General features: G+C 35.5%; 3 protein-coding genes across 3 annotated transcripts; 2 read left to right on the top strand and 1 right to left on the bottom strand.

Moving 5' to 3' along the window:
* The first annotated feature begins 662 nt into the window (after positions 1 to 662).
* On the top strand, positions 663 to 1,302 carry LOC127121424 (E3 ubiquitin-protein ligase MPSR1-like). The gene has a single exon (XM_051051919.1). The coding sequence runs from the start codon at positions 723 to 725 to the stop codon at positions 1,236 to 1,238; it is 516 nt and encodes a 171-aa protein (XP_050907876.1). The 5' UTR covers positions 663 to 722; the 3' UTR covers positions 1,239 to 1,302.
* An 8,866-nt stretch (positions 1,303 to 10,168) lies between these two features.
* Positions 10,169 to 10,925, bottom strand: LOC127121423 (E3 ubiquitin-protein ligase MPSR1-like). Its single transcript, XM_051051918.1, has one exon. The coding sequence runs from the start codon at positions 10,863 to 10,865 to the stop codon at positions 10,350 to 10,352; it is 516 nt and encodes a 171-aa protein (XP_050907875.1). The 5' UTR covers positions 10,866 to 10,925; the 3' UTR covers positions 10,169 to 10,349.
* A 2,970-nt stretch (positions 10,926 to 13,895) lies between these two features.
* LOC127123255 (uncharacterized) lies at positions 13,896 to 14,875 on the top strand. The gene is made up of 3 exons (XM_051053491.1): positions 13,896 to 14,416; positions 14,485 to 14,571; positions 14,704 to 14,875. The coding sequence occupies exons 1-3, from the start codon at positions 13,896 to 13,898 to the stop codon at positions 14,873 to 14,875; spliced, it is 780 nt and encodes a 259-aa protein (XP_050909448.1).
* Positions 14,876 to 21,595: the final 6,720 nt, after the last annotated feature.

Raw genomic sequence — 21,595 nt, 5'->3', positions numbered from 1 at the left:
TTTATCAAATAAATAATCACAAATTGTGAAGACTCTTAAGAGTCTCGTATAAGATAATATATGGTCTAAACATATCTTTATAACTGAGTGCAATTCTCACCCTATATACAAATTTTACAGAATTGAATTAGACCGATCGAAAACTTTTAACACAAATTATAAATTAAATTAGTATTTCTTTCTAGTGAATAATATATTTATTTTAGTAACATGGTTATTATGGTTTATTTTGTTTATTTATTAACGATTATAAATATTCACGGTGTCTTTATTATTAATAATTAACAATTTTATGCTGAAAAGTTTTTTTTATTGTATGACTATTTTCTTTTATATTAGTGTTTTATTTATAAAAAAAAAACAGTAACATTAGTTTTAACTAAAAAATCGTAACAAAACATTATTGTTTAAACCCGATTTTTTTTCTAAATAATTTAATTTTTTTAATTAACAAATTATTTTTAATTGTAAAGTTAATTTGAATCTTTCTTTTTTGACCTTGTAATAGATTGATTTGAATATTTCAACTAAATAATGATTTGATTTGATTGATTTTTTAAGATATGTTTTAATAGGAAAGCTGTTAACATCTAAGTCTAAAAGTTTTGCTATAAATAAGAGGTGAAGAATTTATTGAAGTTATTTGAATTGAAGTTATGGCATCTGAAGCTGAAGTTTTCGAACATTTTTCTGTATACGACATAATAACAAGAGTTAGAGACATGGCATCTGAAGCTGAAGCTTCTGAACTTTCCTGTTTGTTTGAAAGAATGATAAGAACTAATGACATGTCTTTGTTCTTTCCATTCATGCTTCGTCTTTATGCTTTGTCAACTCGAAGAAACAGCGACGACCCAGATCAAGAATCATCCAGTAACGAAGATTCCAACCGTCAAAGAATCATCTTGGTGAGCCCTTCTACACAACGTATTATTCTAATCAACGATGTTTCAAGTCTTGAAGCTTTGTTTCAAGAACATGGAAGCACTAGAGAGAATGGTCAACATCCAGCTTCAACAAAGTCAATAGAAACAATGAAAAAAGTTGAAATTGTTGAAGGTGAAGAACATAGAGAGTGTGTTGTTTGTTTGGAAGAATTTGAGGTTGGTGAAGTTGTTAAAGAAATGCCTTGTAAGCATTGGTTTCATGGGAATTGTATTGACAAGTGGTTAAGGATTCATGGATCTTGTCCTGTTTGTAGGTATCAGATGCCTATTCATGAGGAACAAGAAAAATAAGTTTGGTACTGATTCAAATGATTCTTCATCTAACCCTAGAAATGATCATGACTTTGAGAATTATTCTTTATTTTTATTTATTTGGTTAGAATATTGGTTTTCAATTTATTGAAGAATATTTATAGCCCCAAATGAACAAATTTGTACTTACATGTGAGAATAATAAATGATCTTTTGTTTACTTATTTTATAACTATTTTGAATATGATGATATCTGTAAATACTATGAATAAGAAGTATGAGAGAATCACGAAGGTCTTAAAAGATTAATTATTATATCTGTCACTGTAAAAAAATTTACACCGTCAATACATCACAATCATCCATTTACGTTACTTTACATATAATTATAATAAAAGTCAAATTTTTCTAATAAATCAACGGTTGTAACTAACTGATAGTATAAAATATGTTTACACTATCGGTACATTTCAATTAAATTTAATTAAAAATTAAAAATGTCAAGATTTTAATTGATATGCACTGACTATGTAAAGATTTTTTACACAGTCAATTAATTATAATCATTTATTTATTTAAAATGTTTGACTTTTATTTTAACCACTTAAACAGTAACACAAACGTATGATTGCGATGTATTGACAGTATAAAACTTTTTACACTGACAATGCATAATAATTAATCTCATACGTCAAAACAAAATGATTTTAAAATACAACAATTTTATAGACGGATATATATATATATATATATATATATATATATATATATATATATATATATATATATATATATATATATATATATATATATATATATATGAACATTCAAGTTTTTTATGATAAATAAAATTTATTTTTTATATTTATTAAATAACTAAACTTGAATGATGTAAGCGGTTGTTTAGAGTCTATCTCTAGAAACATAACTTTATTCATAAAAAAATTGTTGAAAATTTAAAATCAATAATTTAAAAAAAAAACTTTATTAGTTATTGGATAAACTTTATGCACGAGAACTCAATCATAATCTTAAATGTATCTTGCCGCAATAAAAGGAAAGATAAATAAATCTAAACGGTTCTCTCAAGCAAATCAACAACACAACGACACATTCACATGTACCCAAAACAATGTTCGAGATCCTTCTACAACGTTCTTACTCTTATTTTTTTTACATACGATGAAGTTTGTAGTTGTTATCAGCAAATGGTCCAAAACTTCAACCACGACGATAGTGATAGATAGTTCTTGCATTTTTCTTGTATTCCTTTAGTGGAATGTTTGAAACTTCTCGATTGTTCTTTTGGTCCTAAAGCTAAACAAATTGAATACTATTGACGTAGGCTTCATAGATTTCATATAAACTTCCATTGCTCTCGACAAATTGGATGACTTTGGCATTGGTTGTCGAAATTAAAGGGTGAATACCGTTGGAAATCAAAGAATTAGTGAATAATGGAAAGAGTTGTTCACTTTAAGTTTCACGAATATCACATTTGAGTACTCTCGATCCTTTTTAATTGTGTTTGTTTACTTTTTAAATATATCAATAAAAGTATAATAAATTTTACTAATTTTATGTAATAATTGTCTTTATACAAAAGTGAAGATTGAAAGGAGTAATTCGTATATATGAATGGTTTGTACATAGTTATATGAAAGAATAACTATGAAAGAACCATCACGTGCGTCCACGTTGAGCCGTCCAACTCGGCTCAATTTTGGCTTGGGTGTTCCATTTTTGTTTGATAACTAAAATGGTGAAAGTTATGTAATATTGATCAATTTAATTGGTGTCCTATCTAGCTAGTTTTGAGTTGGATTCACTCCCCTTTCCTATGTTTTCTCTCATAAATAGAGGTATTTTTAAGTCATATTTTCGCATTTCAATTTCAAAATCTTCTATGTTTCTTGTATCTACTTCATCTAAATATTTATCTTTTTGTTTGTTTTAACTAACTGCCTTGTGTTAGATGCGATTGACTTTATCAGATTTTTAAACTAGACTTTATATTAGATATTTTGAGAGGTATTTTATATCATATTTAATTGGTTTTTGTACGATCAAAAAATATATTTCTAGACCGATTATTTGTCGTGTAAGTAGTAACAAACATGTTTTTGTGAAGAATATGTTCTTCATCTATCTTAGTTTGGTTTTGATGAAGACAAAAGGTTATCTTAGAAAAAAATCAAAGAAGAAAAAGATTGAAATTAAGTATCAAGATGATTTATAAATCAAAGTATTGAATCATGAAGATTAAGGTACAATGAAAATTTATATGTATATAAGTTTTAGGTGCTCAAAATCTTTTCATCTAAACCATTTTATATTTCCTAAACATTCATGCATGATTGTGTTTCAAAACACAACTTTTAAAAGGAAAATTTTCAAGTTTTTAAGGGAGTGCATTGATTTACTTAATGGGTCAATTGATTGATGTGCTCCTATTTGAAAAACTGATTTTCATAAATTATGGTGTTTTAAAACCCTCGCAATCTTACTATTTTTGTAAACAACACATTGGTTCGTAAACTATGATTTCAAATCATTTTCAATGATCATGAAACTTTTCCAAAATATTGCATCAAATCAAAGAGTCATAATGAGATGTATTTAAGTCAAAATACATCAGTTTTCTGAACACAACACACAGGTTTGTAAACTGTGGGAGTTTGAAACCCCCGCAATTTGCACAGTTTTTTTAAACAACATACTATTTTGAAAAATATGAATCACTGTGATTCCAAATCTTTTCCAATGATCATGAAAATTTTCCAAAATATTGCATCAAATTAAAGAGGCAGAATGAGATATATTTAAGTCAAAATACATCAGTTTTTCAATTACCTCTTTCATACACCATTTTTCATATAATTCAAACAAGTTGTTTTTCAAGTGTTCATATATCCATTAGAATGAAACTTTATGTATAACTTTCATATCATTCAAAAAGAGTTTTATTCAATTATTTTGAGCAGTTCAGTGTGTGTGTGTGTGTGTGTGTGCGCGCGCGCGTGTATGTGTGTGTGCGCGCATGTGTTTGTGCGCATGTGTGTGTATGTGTATGTGTGTGGTTGTGTGTGGATTATGATCAAGAGAAAGAGAATATCAAATTGATTATCTTGGAATTCAATCCAATTTAAATATTATTCAAAATTCTATACAAGGTTGTATCATTTTTTCACCATTGTTGTTTGGTGTGATCATCACAAGTTGTTGATGATTGTTGTAAAAGGTTCTTTGATTCGGAGAGATTCAAAGTCCACCACAGTTTTGGTGTTTGTTGTAAAAGAAAGTGGTGTTGCTTTCTTGTGTCGGTTTATATTAGAAGATTGTAGGATAGGTCTTGGTGTAAGACTTGTACAAAGATTTAGCATATTGGAAAATCTCTCACGAGGTGTGAGGCGACTGGATGTATCATTGGTTGCTAAGGAGAATTAGTATAATTACTTGTGTCATTTACTTTTTTGCACTTTAATTTTATGCATAACATTATTCTAAACAATGTGAAATACATCACTCATTTCCAAAAAATTAAAAAGAAAAGGAACATGCATAAAATATAAGGAAAATTCAGCAAGTCTAATTCACCCCCTCTTAGATTGCACTCTAAACTTACAATTGTATCATGGAGGTGTTGTAGTTAATTGACTGTTTTGTACAACATTGGACAGTGTCACGAAACTTCTTAAAGAGAGTGATCTAGTTCGCAGCTCGACCGATAATTTATGTAGTGGAAGTATTGTTTCAAAATTGTGACATAACAATTTTAAGGCGTTTTGAGAAACTGTCATGGCTACCAAAGAAGTTATTGGTAATTCTACAACTGGTATCTCTGATAAACCGTTCAAGATTGAGAGAAGTCACTTCAAACGCTGGCAAGAAAAATGCAATTTTCTTAACTTTAAAAAAGGTTTCTATCATGATCAACCGACCAACTAACGACAACTAACGGCAAGAAATTTGTGGATTCATATGGAAATGTTAATTCGACTGAATTAGATTTAGCTGCACGAAGGGAACAATTTACAACTTAGGAAAGATATTTCCTTATGGAAATAAAATAATTATCTCTATAAATATCACATTCTGAATGGACTCGCTGATCATCTGTATGATTATTACAATAACCACGAGACAACAAAACATGTTTGAGAAGCTCTAAAAAAGAAGTATGACACTAAAGAGGTTGGAAAAATGTTGTTGTTTCCATCTTGTGCCATTGCCATCAGTAACGTTCCTTTATATTTCCCGTACAACCATGTACCATCAATTTGTATAATAGGTTTACAGAAAAAAGAAGCCTTTGATGTATGGTTGATACGCCCAGAAGAGACGTGGAATATTCCATTTCCAATAGCACAAGTCTCGTTTGGTGTATACGCCGACAACGTTTCGAACTTGACAATAGTCCATGGAGCATATTGTTTAAGAGCCAACATGTATTTGGAAGTTATTTGTAAGACTCCTCCCAATTGTCATACACTTTTTCAACCTCCTTTGTCCTAGCTATCCAAGTCTTCCTATATGATGGAGTATAGTTGTATTGTGCTACAATATACAAGATTATTGTACTCACTATTAACGACTAATTGTTACTAATGAGAGACAAAATTTCATCGCATATTAACTGAGTGTTAAGTTTCCGGTGGTCTTGCATTGGGTTCGTGAGCATGCATGTGTGAACCGGACCCATGGATCCAATCTCCCAAGAATCAGCTGACAACCTGAAAAGGCAGTGCTCATTTCTACAATAAATTTTGTACCTCAATGCCTTAGTTCTATCAACTGTGTAATCAGCTGATAGTTCCATGTGAAACTTTTTAATAGCTTTTACACAATCTTCTTTTGTGCAAAACGTGTCTCCTTCTTTCAAAGATCCTTGTATTTGCACATAAGGATTGTAAAATATATTTGATGAAGGTTCATCGGAACCCAAAATCAAGCTTGTCATGTGTTGAGGTGGACAGTATACATGACTAGCTGGTAACGGCTCCTCTTCTTCATCATCGTTCACCATTGAATCAACCAAAATCTCGGCTTCTTCTTCTTCCTCATCTACAACATTGACCTCATCTTGTTCATCGTCATCAATCTCATAAAACACTTGTGACTGATCAATGAACTGAGACACTTGTTGTTGTTGTGGTAATATTTACAACTCTATATCGTTGTACCCAGATTGTTCGTGACTGACAAACATATGATGAACATCATCATCATCTCAAGTCTTTTTCTGATAAAACTTTACCTGGTTGTATGCAAACCACACCGTATTTTTATAGATGATTTGGCCCACAGGACTACACTGCAATTTCTTTTCTATTCTTTGTTTCAGATGTGAAAAATTTGATCGTTGATTTATTGTAAACCAAGTAACTTCTGTGTTGCGAAAACAAAAACCGAATAGTTGATGCTCAAATATTTCACCTTCGATATGGGCACTGATCATGTAATGTGGTGAAGAAGAAATTTTTTTAAATGTAACTTTAGTGTTTCTACTAATGGTGAATGCATTGATATGTTATTCACATGCAATTAAATAGGGTAAACGGTGTATGCACTGGTCACACAATTCATCTGCAAAGACAAGACAATGCAATACAAAGAATCTATATAGAGACAAGATAATACAATGCTTGCGCCTAGTAGGAATCTCTACACACAAAGCATGCGCCTGCACACAAGAAATCTCACAAGAAATATGTGCCCTAATAATCCAAGGAAGGCACCCATTCCAATGGCACATAAAGCAAGGTATGCGCCCAAGCCTTTGGCGCCTCTTCCTTGCATGCAAAAAGACATGCATGCGCCACTGGCCTTGGCTCATGTGACCATACATGTCATAAAGCAAGCATGCTCTATAGCCTTAGGCGCCTACACTCTTGTCACATGCATGCACCCAGTCCAATGCTTCACATGTTGCGTACCTATTCAACCTATTCAACACTTACTCATCTATAAATAGGGCATCAACTCACAACATCTCATCATCTGCAACACTAACAATCAACCTCAACAACACTCCATCTTTACCATACTTAACTTCTACAACACTCAACATCTGCAACATTATGTCTCTATTGACTATGGATGATGAACACCGAGAAACAATCGACAATATCTCGACATTTGTATGTTATTACTTCTCTTTACTTATTTCGTATTTATTTCTTATTTATGTTTTTATTGTATATTACTTCTTCTTATTTTATTTCTTAATTATGTTTTATTAGGACCCAAAACGATTTCGATGTCATATACATGAATATGTACCCCACGATCCTTTGATAGAACCATATATTAGAGGATGTGGTTTTGGAAATTTCCTCAACATAGTCTCTTACTAGGTTGACTACAAATTTATTATTGCTTTGTTGGAGAGATGGAGACCTGAGACCCACACATTTCCCCTTCCTTTTGGTGAGTGTACCGTCACACTTGAGGACGTCTACATGTTCTTGGGTCTACGTATCGATGGTAAGGCCGTGAATGGTAGAGTTAACTATGATAACTCTGTCTGTAATGAATTATTGGGTGCCCCTTTGTGTGACGACCAAGCAGTGGGAGAGACATCCGATCAAGCTAGGGGGCAAGATATTAATTTAAGATATCTCAAACTATATTATACGAGTATAACATTGATTGAAGAATCTACCGAGTACGAAAAAATAATTAAAGCTCGGTGTTATATTATGATTTTATTTGATAATTTTTTATTTTCCGAAAGTACTGGTAATACGGTAAATATTATGTAGTTACTGTTGTTACGCAACATAAATAAGGTAAGCACATATAGTTCGGGTTCAGCTACTTTGGCCCATTTATATAGTGTGATGTGTAAAAATGCCAAAAAAAAAAATACTTGTACTTTTTATTCATGCACGTATTTGCTACAAGCATGGAGTTGGTCAAGAATGTCGTCACTCGCCCCGGTAAACGAGAAGCCATTCATATTCTCGTTTGCAACAAAGTAAGTTTAAATCTTTACCATATAATTAATTAGAATTTATATTACAATTAACTGTAAATAATATTTTTCAATTGTTTTTTATCAGGGGTGGTCAGTTAGAGGGATGAACTACAATATGTGTCTGAAACACGTTATAGTAGTCTATCGCAATTTATTGGATCACATTGGACCAGACGATGTAATACTCCTACACAACTCTATTTTAATTTAAAAATACTTATCAAATTATTTATCATCTAATCATGTCATATTATTATATACTTTATCTGGAGGCCATACCTGGGTCTTGATCATCAGGTTAACCATGATGATGCTGCAACTTGGACAGTAAAGACACCAATTATTCGGTTCACTACTGTGGAGATGTACCAGAGGGACCGGGTAAAACTGCAGTTCGACATGCAACAACAAATTCCAAAACCTCCAACGTGTTTGGGAGATTGACATCAAAAAAGAGTCGATGCCCAATGAGATTATTTCGACTAGAGAGACTTCGCAAAAGAGATATGTCGTCATTGGAGGAATCGACGACAACACATCTTAAACGAACCAGTCATACATGGTGCTAGACCAACTCAATAATATATGGCATGGTTTAGGTCGGTTACAACGCAACAATTTGTGTCTGAGCCAAAGTATTCGATTGATCCACGCTAACTAGCTTCGTCATCATACGCCCAACAACAAGTCCCCATCCAACACCAATGTCAAACCATCCAAACCCAACAACCAACCTCACACCATCACCCTACCACATACATCCAACAACCAAACACCCAACTTCGGAACCCATTCATGCCAAACACCCAATCTCGCAATCCATTCATGTCACACACCCAACCTCAAAACCAAGAATCAAACCTTACCCACCAACAACCATACGCAACCACCACAACGGTCTATATCCCAGATGATTCATACGATTCACTTCATTGTAGCCCCCCCACCAATGACCACCCAAACATCTCATTACTACAACATAATCATTGTTTAACTATAGTACACCCCACGAACCATTGCTTCATTTTCAAAGCGATTCAATGTCCCAATTCGGACAACTATACCGTCCACAATTCACCCAACCATATCGATCCAACTACGACAACATGGGCACCAAACTACATTACGGAAGCGTCGTTGGCCGAAGTCCTCCGGCTATTGGGAACAAATGATGACACATCTATCAAATACTGCTGGACCTTCCACCAGACCTTCACACCAGACCTTCACACCAACCACCATTGGATCACGTCAGCACTCAAAGACCCCAAACACCTCAGGAAAATCGTGGGAGACCTCGAAGACAGACTAACACACCTGGATGTGGAATAGGGGGACGTTTCGATCGTGCCGGTCATTGAATTTTTTGTCAATTCCATGTAATTTTTATTATAACATAAATAATTTTTTAAAAATATTTTATTTAATTAATTATTAAATAAACCATTGAAAATTAAAAAAAAAAAATCTTAAGGTGCATGCACTAGATGAATTGGCGCATACACCAATGCATAAACCCCATGCGCCATGGTTGTTGGCGCCTCCATGTAATACTTTGAAAGCACGCATCAACATCAATGACACCTCCTCTTCATGTTAAATGGATGTGCCAGATCAACTAGCGCGTCTGTTTGAAAATGTGATTATTTCTGTAATTTTTTTAAAAAAATAATAATTTCAGAATTGAATTTAAAAAATATGGTTATTTAAAAAAAAAATTGTGTTGGACTCTAAAATTGTGTATTATGTTATTTACACTTTTGTCCAATTATTAAGCATAATGTAATTAATGTAAAAGAGATTATTTGGTATCGTGTAATAGTAATGTGTACATTGTCAATTTTTATCATTCAAAATTTAAAATTTGTCAAAATTAACTTCTAGTTTTTAATTTTGAACCGTGCAACGATTAACACCTTCATGATTCTCTCATATTTCTTATTCATAGTATTTACACATATCATCATATTCAAAATAGTTATAAAATAAGTAAACAAAAGATCATTTATTATTCTCACATGTAAGTACAAATTTGTTCATTTGGGGCTATAAATATTCTTCAATAAATTGAAAACCAATATTCTAACCAAATAAATAAAAATAAAGAATAATTCTCAAAGTCATGATCATTTCTAGGGTTAGATGAAGAATCATTTGAATCAGTACCAAACTTATTTTTCTTGTTCCTCATGAATAGGCATCTGATACCTACAAACAGGACAAGATCCATGAATCCTTAACCACTTGTCAATACAATTCCCATGAAACCAATGCTTACAAGGCATTTCTTTAACAACTTCACCAACCTCAAATTCTTCCAAACAAACAACACACTCTCTATGTTCTTCACCTTCAACAATTTCAACTTTTTTCATTGTTTCTATTGACTTTGTTGAAGCTGGATGTTGACCATTCTCTCTAGTGCTTCCATGTTCTTGAAACAAAGCTTCAAGACTTGAAACATCGTTGATTAGAATAATACGTTGTGTAGAAGGGCTCACCAAGATGATTCTTTGACGGTTGGAATCTTCGTTACTGGATGATTCTTGATCTGGGTCGTCGCTGTTTCTTCGAGTTGACAAAGCATAAAGACGAAGCATGAATGGAAAGAACAAAGACATGTCATTAGTTCTTATCATTCTTTCAAACAAACAGGAAAGTTCAGAAGCTTCAGCTTCAGATGCCATGTCTCTAACTCTTGTTATTATGTCGTATACAGAAAAATGTTCGAAAACTTCAGCTTCAGATGCCATAACTTCAATTCAAATAACTTCAATAAATTCTTCACCTCTTATTTATAGCAAAACTTTTAGACTTAGATGTTAACAGCTTTCCTATTAAAACATATCTTAAAAAATCAATCAAATCAAATCATTATTTAGTTGAAATATTCAAATCAATCTATTACAAGGTAAAAAAAAAATCCAAATCAACTTTACAATTAAAAATAATTTATTAATTAAAAAAATTAAATTATTTAGAAAAAAATTGGGTTTAAACAATAATGTTTTGTTACGATTTTTTAGTTAAAATTAATGTTACTATTTTCTTTATAAATAAAACACTAATATAAACAAACAAAAATTGTCATACAAAAAAAACTTTTCAGCATAAAATAGTTAACTATTGAATAATAAAGAGGATGTAATGGTATCTAGGGCGTTGTAATCGTTAACAAAATGAATAAAACAAACCAAAATAACCATGTTACTAAAATAAAAATATTAGTCACTTGAAAAAAATACTAATTTGTGTTAAAAATCTTCGACCTAACTCACTTTTGCAAAATTTGTTTGTAGGGCGAAGATTATCTCCCATTTATAAAGATATATTTAGAGGATATATTATCTGATATGAAACTCTTAACCATCTTCATAATTTATGATTATTATTTGATAAAAAAAATTCTTGTGAAAGTGAAAGTGTAATGTAATACTAATATGTTAAAGAGCAAAACTCATTTGTGATATTAAAATAAGAAAACATTATACATAAATATTAAAATAATAACAAATTTTTAACAAAAAGCATTTTTTTTAACAAATTTGATATATGTGGGTGGGGTATTGTTAGCTGGAGATTTCGACAATTAAGTAAAGTTCTTTGAAAGTGTTATGTTTTGGAGAACAAATAAAAATGGTTGTGTCAAAGCTATCTATTAAATCCTTTTCTCAGGAGAAAGGACCTTTCTTGTCGAAGCTTAAGACTTAGAATTTTTTTTTGGGTCTCCACAAGTTCTCTTCGACGTAGGCGTTTGACAGATTTGAAGCTTGAAGCGGGAAAGATTTGAAATTCAAACGAAGCAGTTTCGTCAGGCCAACGCGTGGAAGCATCTGAGACACGCAACGCTTGAAAATGTCGAACGTGGCACTCATCTGTGTAGAGACCGTTAGGGTCGAATTGTTATAAATAGGGGTCTTAGTTTTAGATTTCGGTGTGTTCAAACAGATATACAAAAATTCACTGAAATACTCAAAGTACCAGAGCGAGAGAAAAGAGTTTTTGCTGAAAATGTATGTATGAAGAACATCATGATTTCGTTTTATGTTATTTATTTTATGCAAGTTATTTGAACTAAAACCATTTACTGTCTTTTCTTCTGTCAAATTGCCCTTATTTTCAGTATTTCATCGTCACTTTTACCTTTGCATTTACATTTCACCAAACATTCATTTCCAGCACTTTCTCAAAACTTAAAACGTTTACTTCAAGTTATTTATCTTCACCTTTGCCAAGTACTTTTGTTATCTTTAAAAAATCTTTTTTACAAAGTTACTTCCATTTACTCTTTGCCTATAAAGTCATGAATTTCGTTTAGAATCATTGTCGAAACACCTTTCATTATTCATAAACCAGAAGCAAACTTAATCATGAGTCAAACCACCATAACAATAGTTCTTGAGACACATGTCCTAGGATCAATCTAGTCGATCCTGTAAGTTACCAAAATTTATAATATTAGAGGACTAGCAGTTGTTTGTCATAAATTACTGGTAAACAAATTGGCACACCCGGTGGGACAGTGTCAAAAGAATTGTTAATTATAATAGTTTGCTTTACGTTTACAATACAAAATCGTTGTTATTCTTTTGGTTTAAAAAATCATAGTGTTGTATGAACCTTAGAAGTGGTAAGATAGTCAACAATTCTCAACCTACAACCAAAAGAAAAAACATAAAAAAGATGGTTAATATAACCAGTCAATGGGAACAATTTCCTCCCCAGGGAACAGGCACAATCAGAGCAAATTCGATTGATGCATCCACTGAGATCCCTAGTGCACAGGCCATACCAACATATGGATCCATGACCTTGCATAATTCGACAACAATGCCTATTATGTCAAGCGTAGCAGACATTCCTGCAATTTCAACCCCTAGGCCACCAGGATTTGAGAATTTTAGGCCTTTGAGAGAATACGCATATGGAATGCCATCTACTGCCATGGCGGGACTTCAAAATAATTCTTCCATATATACTCAACCCCATAATACGATTATTTCGCCAATTCAAAATTCTGGCTCTGGCATGAACCATGTAGGTTGAAATACCCAATCACAAGGAGTCTCCACCCTATTACCTACCCTTACAACGAATAACCAGGCAACCTTTAGACAACAAATGGATGCCAGTAACCATGATATGGTAGGAATTCTGGCCAGAGAAATGAATACCATTTTTTCTCCTCTAATATAGAATGTAAATAGGACTAACAATGACAATGCCCAAACATACCAACAACTGTCAGCGTAGATGGGACGGATAGCAGATTTCCTAGGCGCCCCACAGTCCTCTGTTCGACGCAGACTAAACCAGGTTATAATCCAGGAAGAAGAACCAACCATGGATCAGGTTCGACCACCAAGACAAGCGCCTGGCGAAAGGGTCATGGGGGCAAGATTGGAACAACAGCCAGTTCGACGGGAAGTCCCTGAAGAACAACCCAGTAGAGTAATACTGGTTAATAGAGACCAGGATGCAGACGAAGTAATTCATAGGGTTAGACGGGAAAACATGATGGAAAATGACTTAACTACTATGATAGAGAGAATTATGGCCCAGAATGGTCTGAATACAGACTTCGACGGCCAAATTATTCCTCTCCTTTATCAAAATACGTCATACAAACTGAATTACCAAGGGGTTGTAAAGTCCCTAAGTTCACCAAATTCTCAGGGGACACTAGTGAATCCACTATAGAACACATAGCCAGATACATGACCGAGGTAGGGGATTTGGCGAACAGTGAGAACATAAGAATGAAATATTTCCCCAGTTCTTTAACGAAGAATGCCTTCACGTGGTTTACAACTTTGCCACCAAATTCCATAGATACTTGGCCTCATTTGGAAAGATTGTTTCATGAACAATTCTACATGGGCCAAACTAAGATAAGTCTTAAGGAACTATCCAGTATCAAAAGAAAATTCACTGAACCTATAGATGATTATCTGAATAGGTTCCGTTTGTTGAAATCTAGATGTTTTACAATAGTGCCTGAACACGAGTTGGTCGAAATGGCCGCTGGAGGTTTAAACTATTCCATCAGGAAAAAGTTAGATACCCAGTATCTAAGAGATATGGCCCAATTAGCAGACAGGATTCGACAGGTCGAACGCTTAAAAGTTGAAAAGGCCAGAGCGAATAAGAATTATAAGAAAGAAAGGGTTCTTATGTCGAATTCGAAGATGGGGAGTCTGAAATCTCTAATGACCCTTATGGTCTTGAGGAATTCGAAGTAGATTTGGCTGAATTAAAAGAAGCACCACCTTATGCCTGTAAATCACTTACACCTTTCAATGGCAGGAACCCTGTCGAAACTGAAAAGAACGATAGATTTCCTAAAAAGACTTACACATTTGATGTTACCAAATGTGACGAAATATTCGATCTGTTAGTAAAATATGGCCAAATGATAGTGCCTCCTAATACCAAAATTCCTCTGTTAGAACAACGGAAGAAAAAAGGCTTCTGTAAATATCACAATTTTTTAGGCCATAAAACCTCACAATGCTTTCTTTTCAGGGATCTTATTCAGAATGCAATTAAGGATAGCCGCCTCAAGTTTGCTGACAAGGGGAAAAACCAGATGAAGGTTGACGCTGATCCCCTCAACATTGCTGACACAAATTATGCTGAACCTGTCGAAATCAACATGATTGACATATGGGAAGTGGAGGCTGTGAAGGAAACATGAACTGAAGGTTATGCGCTAGATGGAAAGCAGGCTACTGATGGCCTAAATAACGATGTTCCCTTTAGAATCTCTGTCAAAGGTGAACAGGTTGCTAATGTCGAACCAAGGGCCACTGAAGGTCTTAAGGGGAAAGCAACTGAGGCTACTGAGGGCCTAAGGAATAAATTTGAGGAAATTTCAATCACTGATGGCGCCAATATAGGTGTCAACATGGTGGATCTGACCCCCCCCCCCCAGAAATGGAGGAAGTGGAGAAATGTCTGAAGATGGAGCAAGAGGGGATGTAGTTTGGCTATCGCAAAGCCAATGAAAGCCTACGTGAATACCTTTGGAGATGTCAGAAAAGAAATTCTGACATTTTGTTGTGCCCAAGGTGTAGCATCAGGATATGTCGAAGGGTGGATGAGGATTATGAAAGATGGCAACGAACAAAGACTGAGAGAAATTGGAGGAAGGAAAGCCAACTACAGAAGGTGTATCCCAAGCCTGGAGAAAGCCTTCTTGGTTTTATTGTGCGTTGCTACAAGTACGAAACAGAATGCTTGATGTGTCCCAGGTGTGGGGCAGTGTACAACAGAGAATTAGCTGAAGCATTCGAAAGAATCCCATCTAACCAAGGTTGGGACGGACATGGAGGTAACCCGAATATGTACATCTTCGATAAGAGGGGAGTTCCTAGGAGGCCAGACAGCCCTAACCCAAGGGCGAAAAGAGTTATGTTTAAACTTCCAGCAGAAGTCCCTGAGGACAAATGGACTCAGGCGGGGTCGAAGAAAGGAAAGTGGAGAATTTTTGAGGATGGAGGAAGAACCTCTTGGGCTTATAGAAAACAGTTCCAGGCATTTAAGAGAGAGGTTATCAGATTGGAGAACTACAAAGGAAAGAATCCCATGTCAAGATCCCAGTGGAGAAAACATCAGAGGTTGAGGAAGGCTGAAAGAGAGATGACGTCAAGGGAGATTGGAGAATCCAGCAGTATCAAGGTTCCCCCAAATGTCACAAATTCGACCAAACCACCTGTAGGAAGGAAGTTGTTTCCAGATGAAAATAAAAACCAGAAAGTTCAGGAGGAACAAGTAAGAGAGGAAGAAATACTCACTGACGACTTTGAGTCCGATGGAGTATCATCTGTTAATATGAATTGCAATGTGGTCTCAGTTCTGCCATACGAATACAATCAGAAGACGGAGGTTGAAGATAATGAGGAAGCGGATGCTGTAGAGATGGCGAAGCATAAACCTGTGTGCTACTATGTTCTCAACAACGGCGTTGTCGAAGAGCAGAACGCTCTTTTTGAAAGGCCTCACCAAGGGATGCAGAACCATCTCAAGCCCCTATACATTAGAGCGAAAGTTGGACAGGTGGGGGTGAATAATGTCCTGGTGGACGGAGGAGCAGCAGTCAATCTGATGCCTCAATTCATGTTGAAAAAGATAGGTGTGTTCGACACTGATGTCAAACCTCACAATATGGTATTGTCAAACTATGAGGGTAAGATAGGACAGACTCTGGGTGTCATACAAGTAGATCTGACTGTTGGATCAATCACAAGACCAATAATGTTCATGGTGATACCTGCGAAGGCGAATTACAACTTACTACTAGGAAGGGAATGGATACATGGAATAGGGGCAGTTCCTTCGACCATGCATCAAAGGATATCCATCTGGAGAGAAGATGGTGTAGTAGAAAATGTTGAAGCTGACCAAAGTTACTTCATGGCAGAAGTGAACCATGTAGACAAGAAGAACTTCGACAAGAACTTGGCTCATATAGGACCATGCCACCCAGCTGAAAAAGGCTACGCCCCAAATAAAAATGCTTTGTATTTCTTGACTCTACATCCCAATGTCTTTCAGTGGGATAGGGAAATTATGGGGGACCCAGAAGAAGGGGAATCATCTGAAATACGGCCAACAGGATGGGATGAAGACCTGTATTATGCCTGAGTCTTCTTTTTTCGAAAAGATTTCGGCCTACATGGCTGAGAACAAAAGAAAAGCGGCTCTCAAAGCCGAGATAACTAACATGGTTGATGAAGCCACATATGGTGAAATCTATAATACAGGACTTGGGGAGTACTTTAAACCAAAACCTCCTAACGAACAGGTGCCTGTGGAACTAACAGAATAGAGGTTAGATGCCATCTATGACGAAGAGCCTTTGGGATTCGAAAAAGATCCAGTGACGTCGAGTGCGAAGATGTTAGCGCAAGATCCTCTTGAAGAAATTGATCTTGGAAATGGGAGTACAAAAAGAATCACCTACATCAGCACTAAACTGGACCCCAAGTTGAAAGTAAGAGTAATTGAATTGCTAAGAGAAAACAAAGATTGCTTTGCTTGGGACTACGACGAGATGCCTGGTTTGAAGAGGGACCTGGTCGAATTGAAGCTGCCTATCAAGGATGGTGTCATACGGTGAACTGACTTGGTGTGTTTTTGCTTTGGAAAGCAAATGTCGCGGATAGCAAGAGTCGCCACCGACTTTTCTTTTATCCAATAAGGAAAGGCGGAAAAGAACAGGAAAGACCTTAATTAGATTTTGGGTTCGGGAGGTACATTATACAAAGGGAAGGTGTTAGCACCCTTTGTATCCATGGTTATCCATGGGCTCTTAATTGCTCGATCACTTATGTTATTTTCCTTGTCTGAAAAAAGTGTTTGTGAATTGCTTAGAAAATGTTTTGAAAAGAGAGTTTAACTTTGTAATGATTCTTGTACGAATGTATACAAAGTATTTATCTCGTTTAATTTTGAAAGTTGTTTAGAAAAATATAACTTGGCAATGATTCTAGTATGAATGTATACCAAGTGGTGATTTTCTAGTAGATGTTTTGCAAAGTGTGATGTATGAAAAACGTTTTAGGTTGTGAGTTAGCAATTAAGAGTTATACCTACCCAAGGTCTTTATGGGCGTTTCCTATCCTTATGAGGGTAAAACTGTCCTTACTATTGAGAAGTAAGTAGTTTTATCCTTTGGATGTAAAAGGGACATCGTAGGGTCATCGATTGGTCATTGAAGGCAACATCTGTAAGGATACCTTAGCATTCGAAGGGACGATCATCATTTAACCGTAGGCTACAACGACGGGTCATCGAGGAACAAAAATCATATATTCACAGGCAACATCCGAGGGACTATGATTTATCTTATAGGGACATGATGATTTAATCGGAGGGTCTCTGCTAAGTATATCCCCACATTCGCGGGACATGACCATAATACCGTAATACCGTAAGGCAACAAAGAGAGGTCCAAGATCACATATTCAAAGGCAATATTTTATAATCAATTAGGTAATTAGGATGAATCTTCACATTATAATCAATTAGATAATTAGGATGAATCTCCACAAGGGTATCCCACAAATAAAGTGGAATACCTAGCAAGCTATCTTTTCCGGGAATATGTGAACCCTTACAAAATTCAGCAAACAGGCCAGAATACCAAATCAGGGTGCAATCGAGAATTGCACCAAACAAAAGGAATCACAACAGTAATGATGTCAGGTAAACAATGCATGGTGATAGTAAAACATGTCAGATGAGCAAAGATCAGAACAGAAAAGTCAGCGACTGTCATGTTCGCTGCTGCCTCGCCTAGCGAAGGCCTAATGAACGCTCGCTACATGTTCGCTTAGCGATGTGCTAGCGAACGGCTGCGGGTTTTGAATTTTAGAACAGTACGATTTCAGCGAGCTCCAAACCCTATGGCGTCCATTACAGAAATTACATGGTTAAACATTCAAGATATTCAGGCATATTTAAATCCACATGCAAAACCTCAAATATATTTATGAATTCAATTATAATATCACATGTAAATTGGGAACATAAAGCGGTAATAGTAATGCAAACCTGTTTGCAATTGAATTGCAACCTTGAATTGGCAAGTCATTCTTAGGGTTGGCGCCGGATTGAGTTGGGCGGAGGTAACCTTTGTGCAGATGAGTTTCCTTCAGGGTTGCTCTGAATTCTCTGGGTTAGCCTCCAGGGTTTGCTGTTCCTTCTCTCTGTCTCCGTCCGTCCGTCTCCTTTTTTCGTCCCCCTGCTCTGACTGAAGTTGTGGTATTTATAATGAATTTTTGTGACCTAATGGGCTCAGAATGAAGCCCAAAATTTCTGGTATTCGCAAGCTTCGCTAGGCGAGTGGTGTAGCGAAGGGTTCGCTAGGCGAAGGATTTGCTCGCCTAGCGAGCAAGCCAGTTTAGGCCATCTTCCGGATTTGGCCACCTGTGTGCTGGGTCTTTGTTCCTTTGAGATCAATGTCTTGAAAAAAAATGAGTTGGAGTGCCTTAAAAAATACCTTGCAAGATTAACGGGCAAATTTTGGGGTATGACAGATGGAAAGAGGCCCATCAAGCAGACTCCAAGGAGATTCGCCCCAGAGATCCTTTCAAAGATCAAAAAAGAGGTCGAAAGACTTCTTCGATGCAATTTCATTAGGACCACAAGGTATGTCGAATGGATTGCAAACATAATTCCTGTTATCAAGAAAAATGGCTCTTTAAGAGTATGTATAGATTTTCATGATCTAAATGCAGCAACTCTTAAAGATGAGTATCAAATGCCCGTGGCAGAGATGCTAGTAGACTCAGCTGCAGACTATGAATATCTTAGCATGCTTGATGGATATTCTGGTTATAACCAGATTTTCATTGCAGAAGAAGATGTTTCCAAAACAGCCTTTCGATGTCCAGGGGCAATAGGCACTTATGAGTGGATAGTTATGCCCTTTGGTCTAAAAAACGTTGGGGCAACATACCAACGAGCAATGAACTCTATATTCCATGATTATATAGAGACATTTATGCAAGTGTACATAGATGATATTGTGTTAAAATCTACATCAGACGAAGATCATCTAACCCATCTAAGCCAATCATTCGAAAGAATAAGAAAACATGGCTTAAAGATGAATCCTCTTAAATATGCATTCTTTGTGCAGGCTGGAGATTTTATGGGCTTTGTGGTCCATAAAAAGGGGATAGAAATCAATCAGAAAAAGACGAAGGCTATTATGGAGACCAAAGCACCATTAACTAAGAAAGAATTGCAATCATTATTAGGAAAGATAAACTTCCTGAGAAGATTCATCTCAAACTTAAGTGGTCGAACCCAAGCCTTCTCTCCCCTCCTACGCCTGAAACAATGGAAGTTCGAATGGAATGATGAACATCAAAAGGAATTCGACAAGATCAAACATTATCTGACGAATCCTCATATCTTGGCACCACCATGTGGAAAGAAGCCTATGAGACTGTATATATCAGCTTCCGACACTACTATAGGTAGCATGTTGGCACAAGAGAATGAAGATGGCATCGAAAGAGCCATTTATTATCTTAGTAGGGTTTTAAATGATGCAGAAACTAGATACACTTCAATAGAAAAGTTGTGTCTTTGTTTGCATTTCTCTTGTACTAAACTCAAGTATTATATAAAACCTATTGATTGATACGTCTCTTCACACTTTGATGTTATTAAGTATATGTTATCAAAGCCAATAATGCACAGTCGAATTGGCAAATGGGCATTAGCGCTCACTGAATACTCTTTAGCCTTTATGCCTTTAAGGGCAATGAAGGGACAAATAGTATCAGACTTTATTGTAGACCATGCAGTGGTCGAAAGTCCCCAACTTCAAGTTGAGTTGAAACCTTGGAGATTATTCTTCGACGGTTCCACTCATAAGGATGGAAGTGGAGTTGGGATCATGATAATTTCTCCTGATGGAATTCCAACAAAACTCAAATATATAATTGAAGGTCCCCTTTATTCTAACAACGAAGCAGAATATGAAGCCCTTATTGCAGGACTTAAGGCTTTGTTGGAATTGGGGGCAACTAGGGTCGAAATTAAAGGAGACTCAGAATTAGTAATCAAGCAACTAACGAAGGAGTACAAATGTATAAAAGAAAATTTGATTATGTACTTCGTCATTGCAAATAGGTTGCTCAAAAAATTTGAATATATAGACATAGAACACGTCCCTAGAATAAAAAACCAAGAAGCTAATGACTTGGCACAAATAGCTTCAGGGTATAGAATTTCAAAAGAGAAGCTAGAGGAACTGGTCGAAGTAAGAGGAAAAGCAATGGCTGCCAGATTGTCTCCAACAGATTTGGAAAGCACTCGGTTAGGATATGCTAACAAAGAAGAGTTTGAAGTATTGGCCATTGATACCTTAATGGATACAGATTGGAGGAATCCAATTATTAATTATCTTAAGGACTCTTCGAAAGATACAGAAAGAAAAACCAAGTACAGGGCTTTATCTTATGTTTTGATGGGGAATGAATTATTCAAGAAAACCCCTGAAGGGATCCTGTTGAAATGTTTAGGAGAAAACGAAGCATACTTGGCATTATCTAGTGTACATAGTGGAACCTGTGGAGCACACCAGGCAGGCCATAAGATGAAATGGTTGCTTTTTAGATATGGAATGTATTGGCCCACCATGTTAAAATATTGTATAGAGTTTGCTAAGGGTTGCCAAGAATGTCAAGTACATGCAGGAATTCAACATGCTCCTGCAAGTGAGCTTCATGCAATTATCAAGCCTTGGCCTTTCAGAGGTTGGGCGTTAGATCTAATTGGGGAAATTCGACCCAATTCATCCAAAGGTCAAAGGTACATACTTGTAGGACTTGACTATTTCACTAAATGGGTCGAAGAAGTACCTTTAGTAAATATGGATCAAGAAACTGTCATTGAA

Source organism: Lathyrus oleraceus, chromosome 2 (genome assembly GCF_024323335.1).
Source record: "Lathyrus oleraceus cultivar Zhongwan6 chromosome 2, CAAS_Psat_ZW6_1.0, whole genome shotgun sequence".
In the NCBI taxonomy this organism is placed as follows: Eukaryota; Viridiplantae; Streptophyta; class Magnoliopsida; order Fabales; family Fabaceae; genus Lathyrus; species Lathyrus oleraceus.
Note: the sequence above shows the minus strand (reverse complement) of the source record. Positions and strands in the feature narration are given on the sequence as shown.

What these genes read in the sequence shown, in the direction of transcription:
- LOC127121423 (XM_051051918.1), bottom strand. Translation starts at nt 10,865, where the DNA reads ATGGCATCTGAAGCTGAAGCTTCTGAACTTTCCTGTTTGTTTGAAAGA.
- LOC127121424 (XM_051051919.1), top strand. Translation starts at nt 723, where the DNA reads ATGGCATCTGAAGCTGAAGCTTCTGAACTTTCCTGTTTGTTTGAAAGA.
- LOC127123255 (XM_051053491.1), top strand. Translation starts at nt 13,896, where the DNA reads ATGACCGAGGTAGGGGATTTGGCGAACAGTGAGAACATAAGAATGAAA. An exon ending in ATGGTCTTGAGGAATTCGAA is followed by an intron (nt 14,417 to 14,484) that starts GTAGATTTGGCT and finishes TTTCAATGGCAG; the next exon opens with GAACCCTGTCGAAACTGAAA. An exon ending in TGTGACGAAATATTCGATCT is followed by an intron (nt 14,572 to 14,703) that starts GTTAGTAAAATA and finishes CTTTCTTTTCAG; the next exon opens with GGATCTTATTCAGAATGCAA.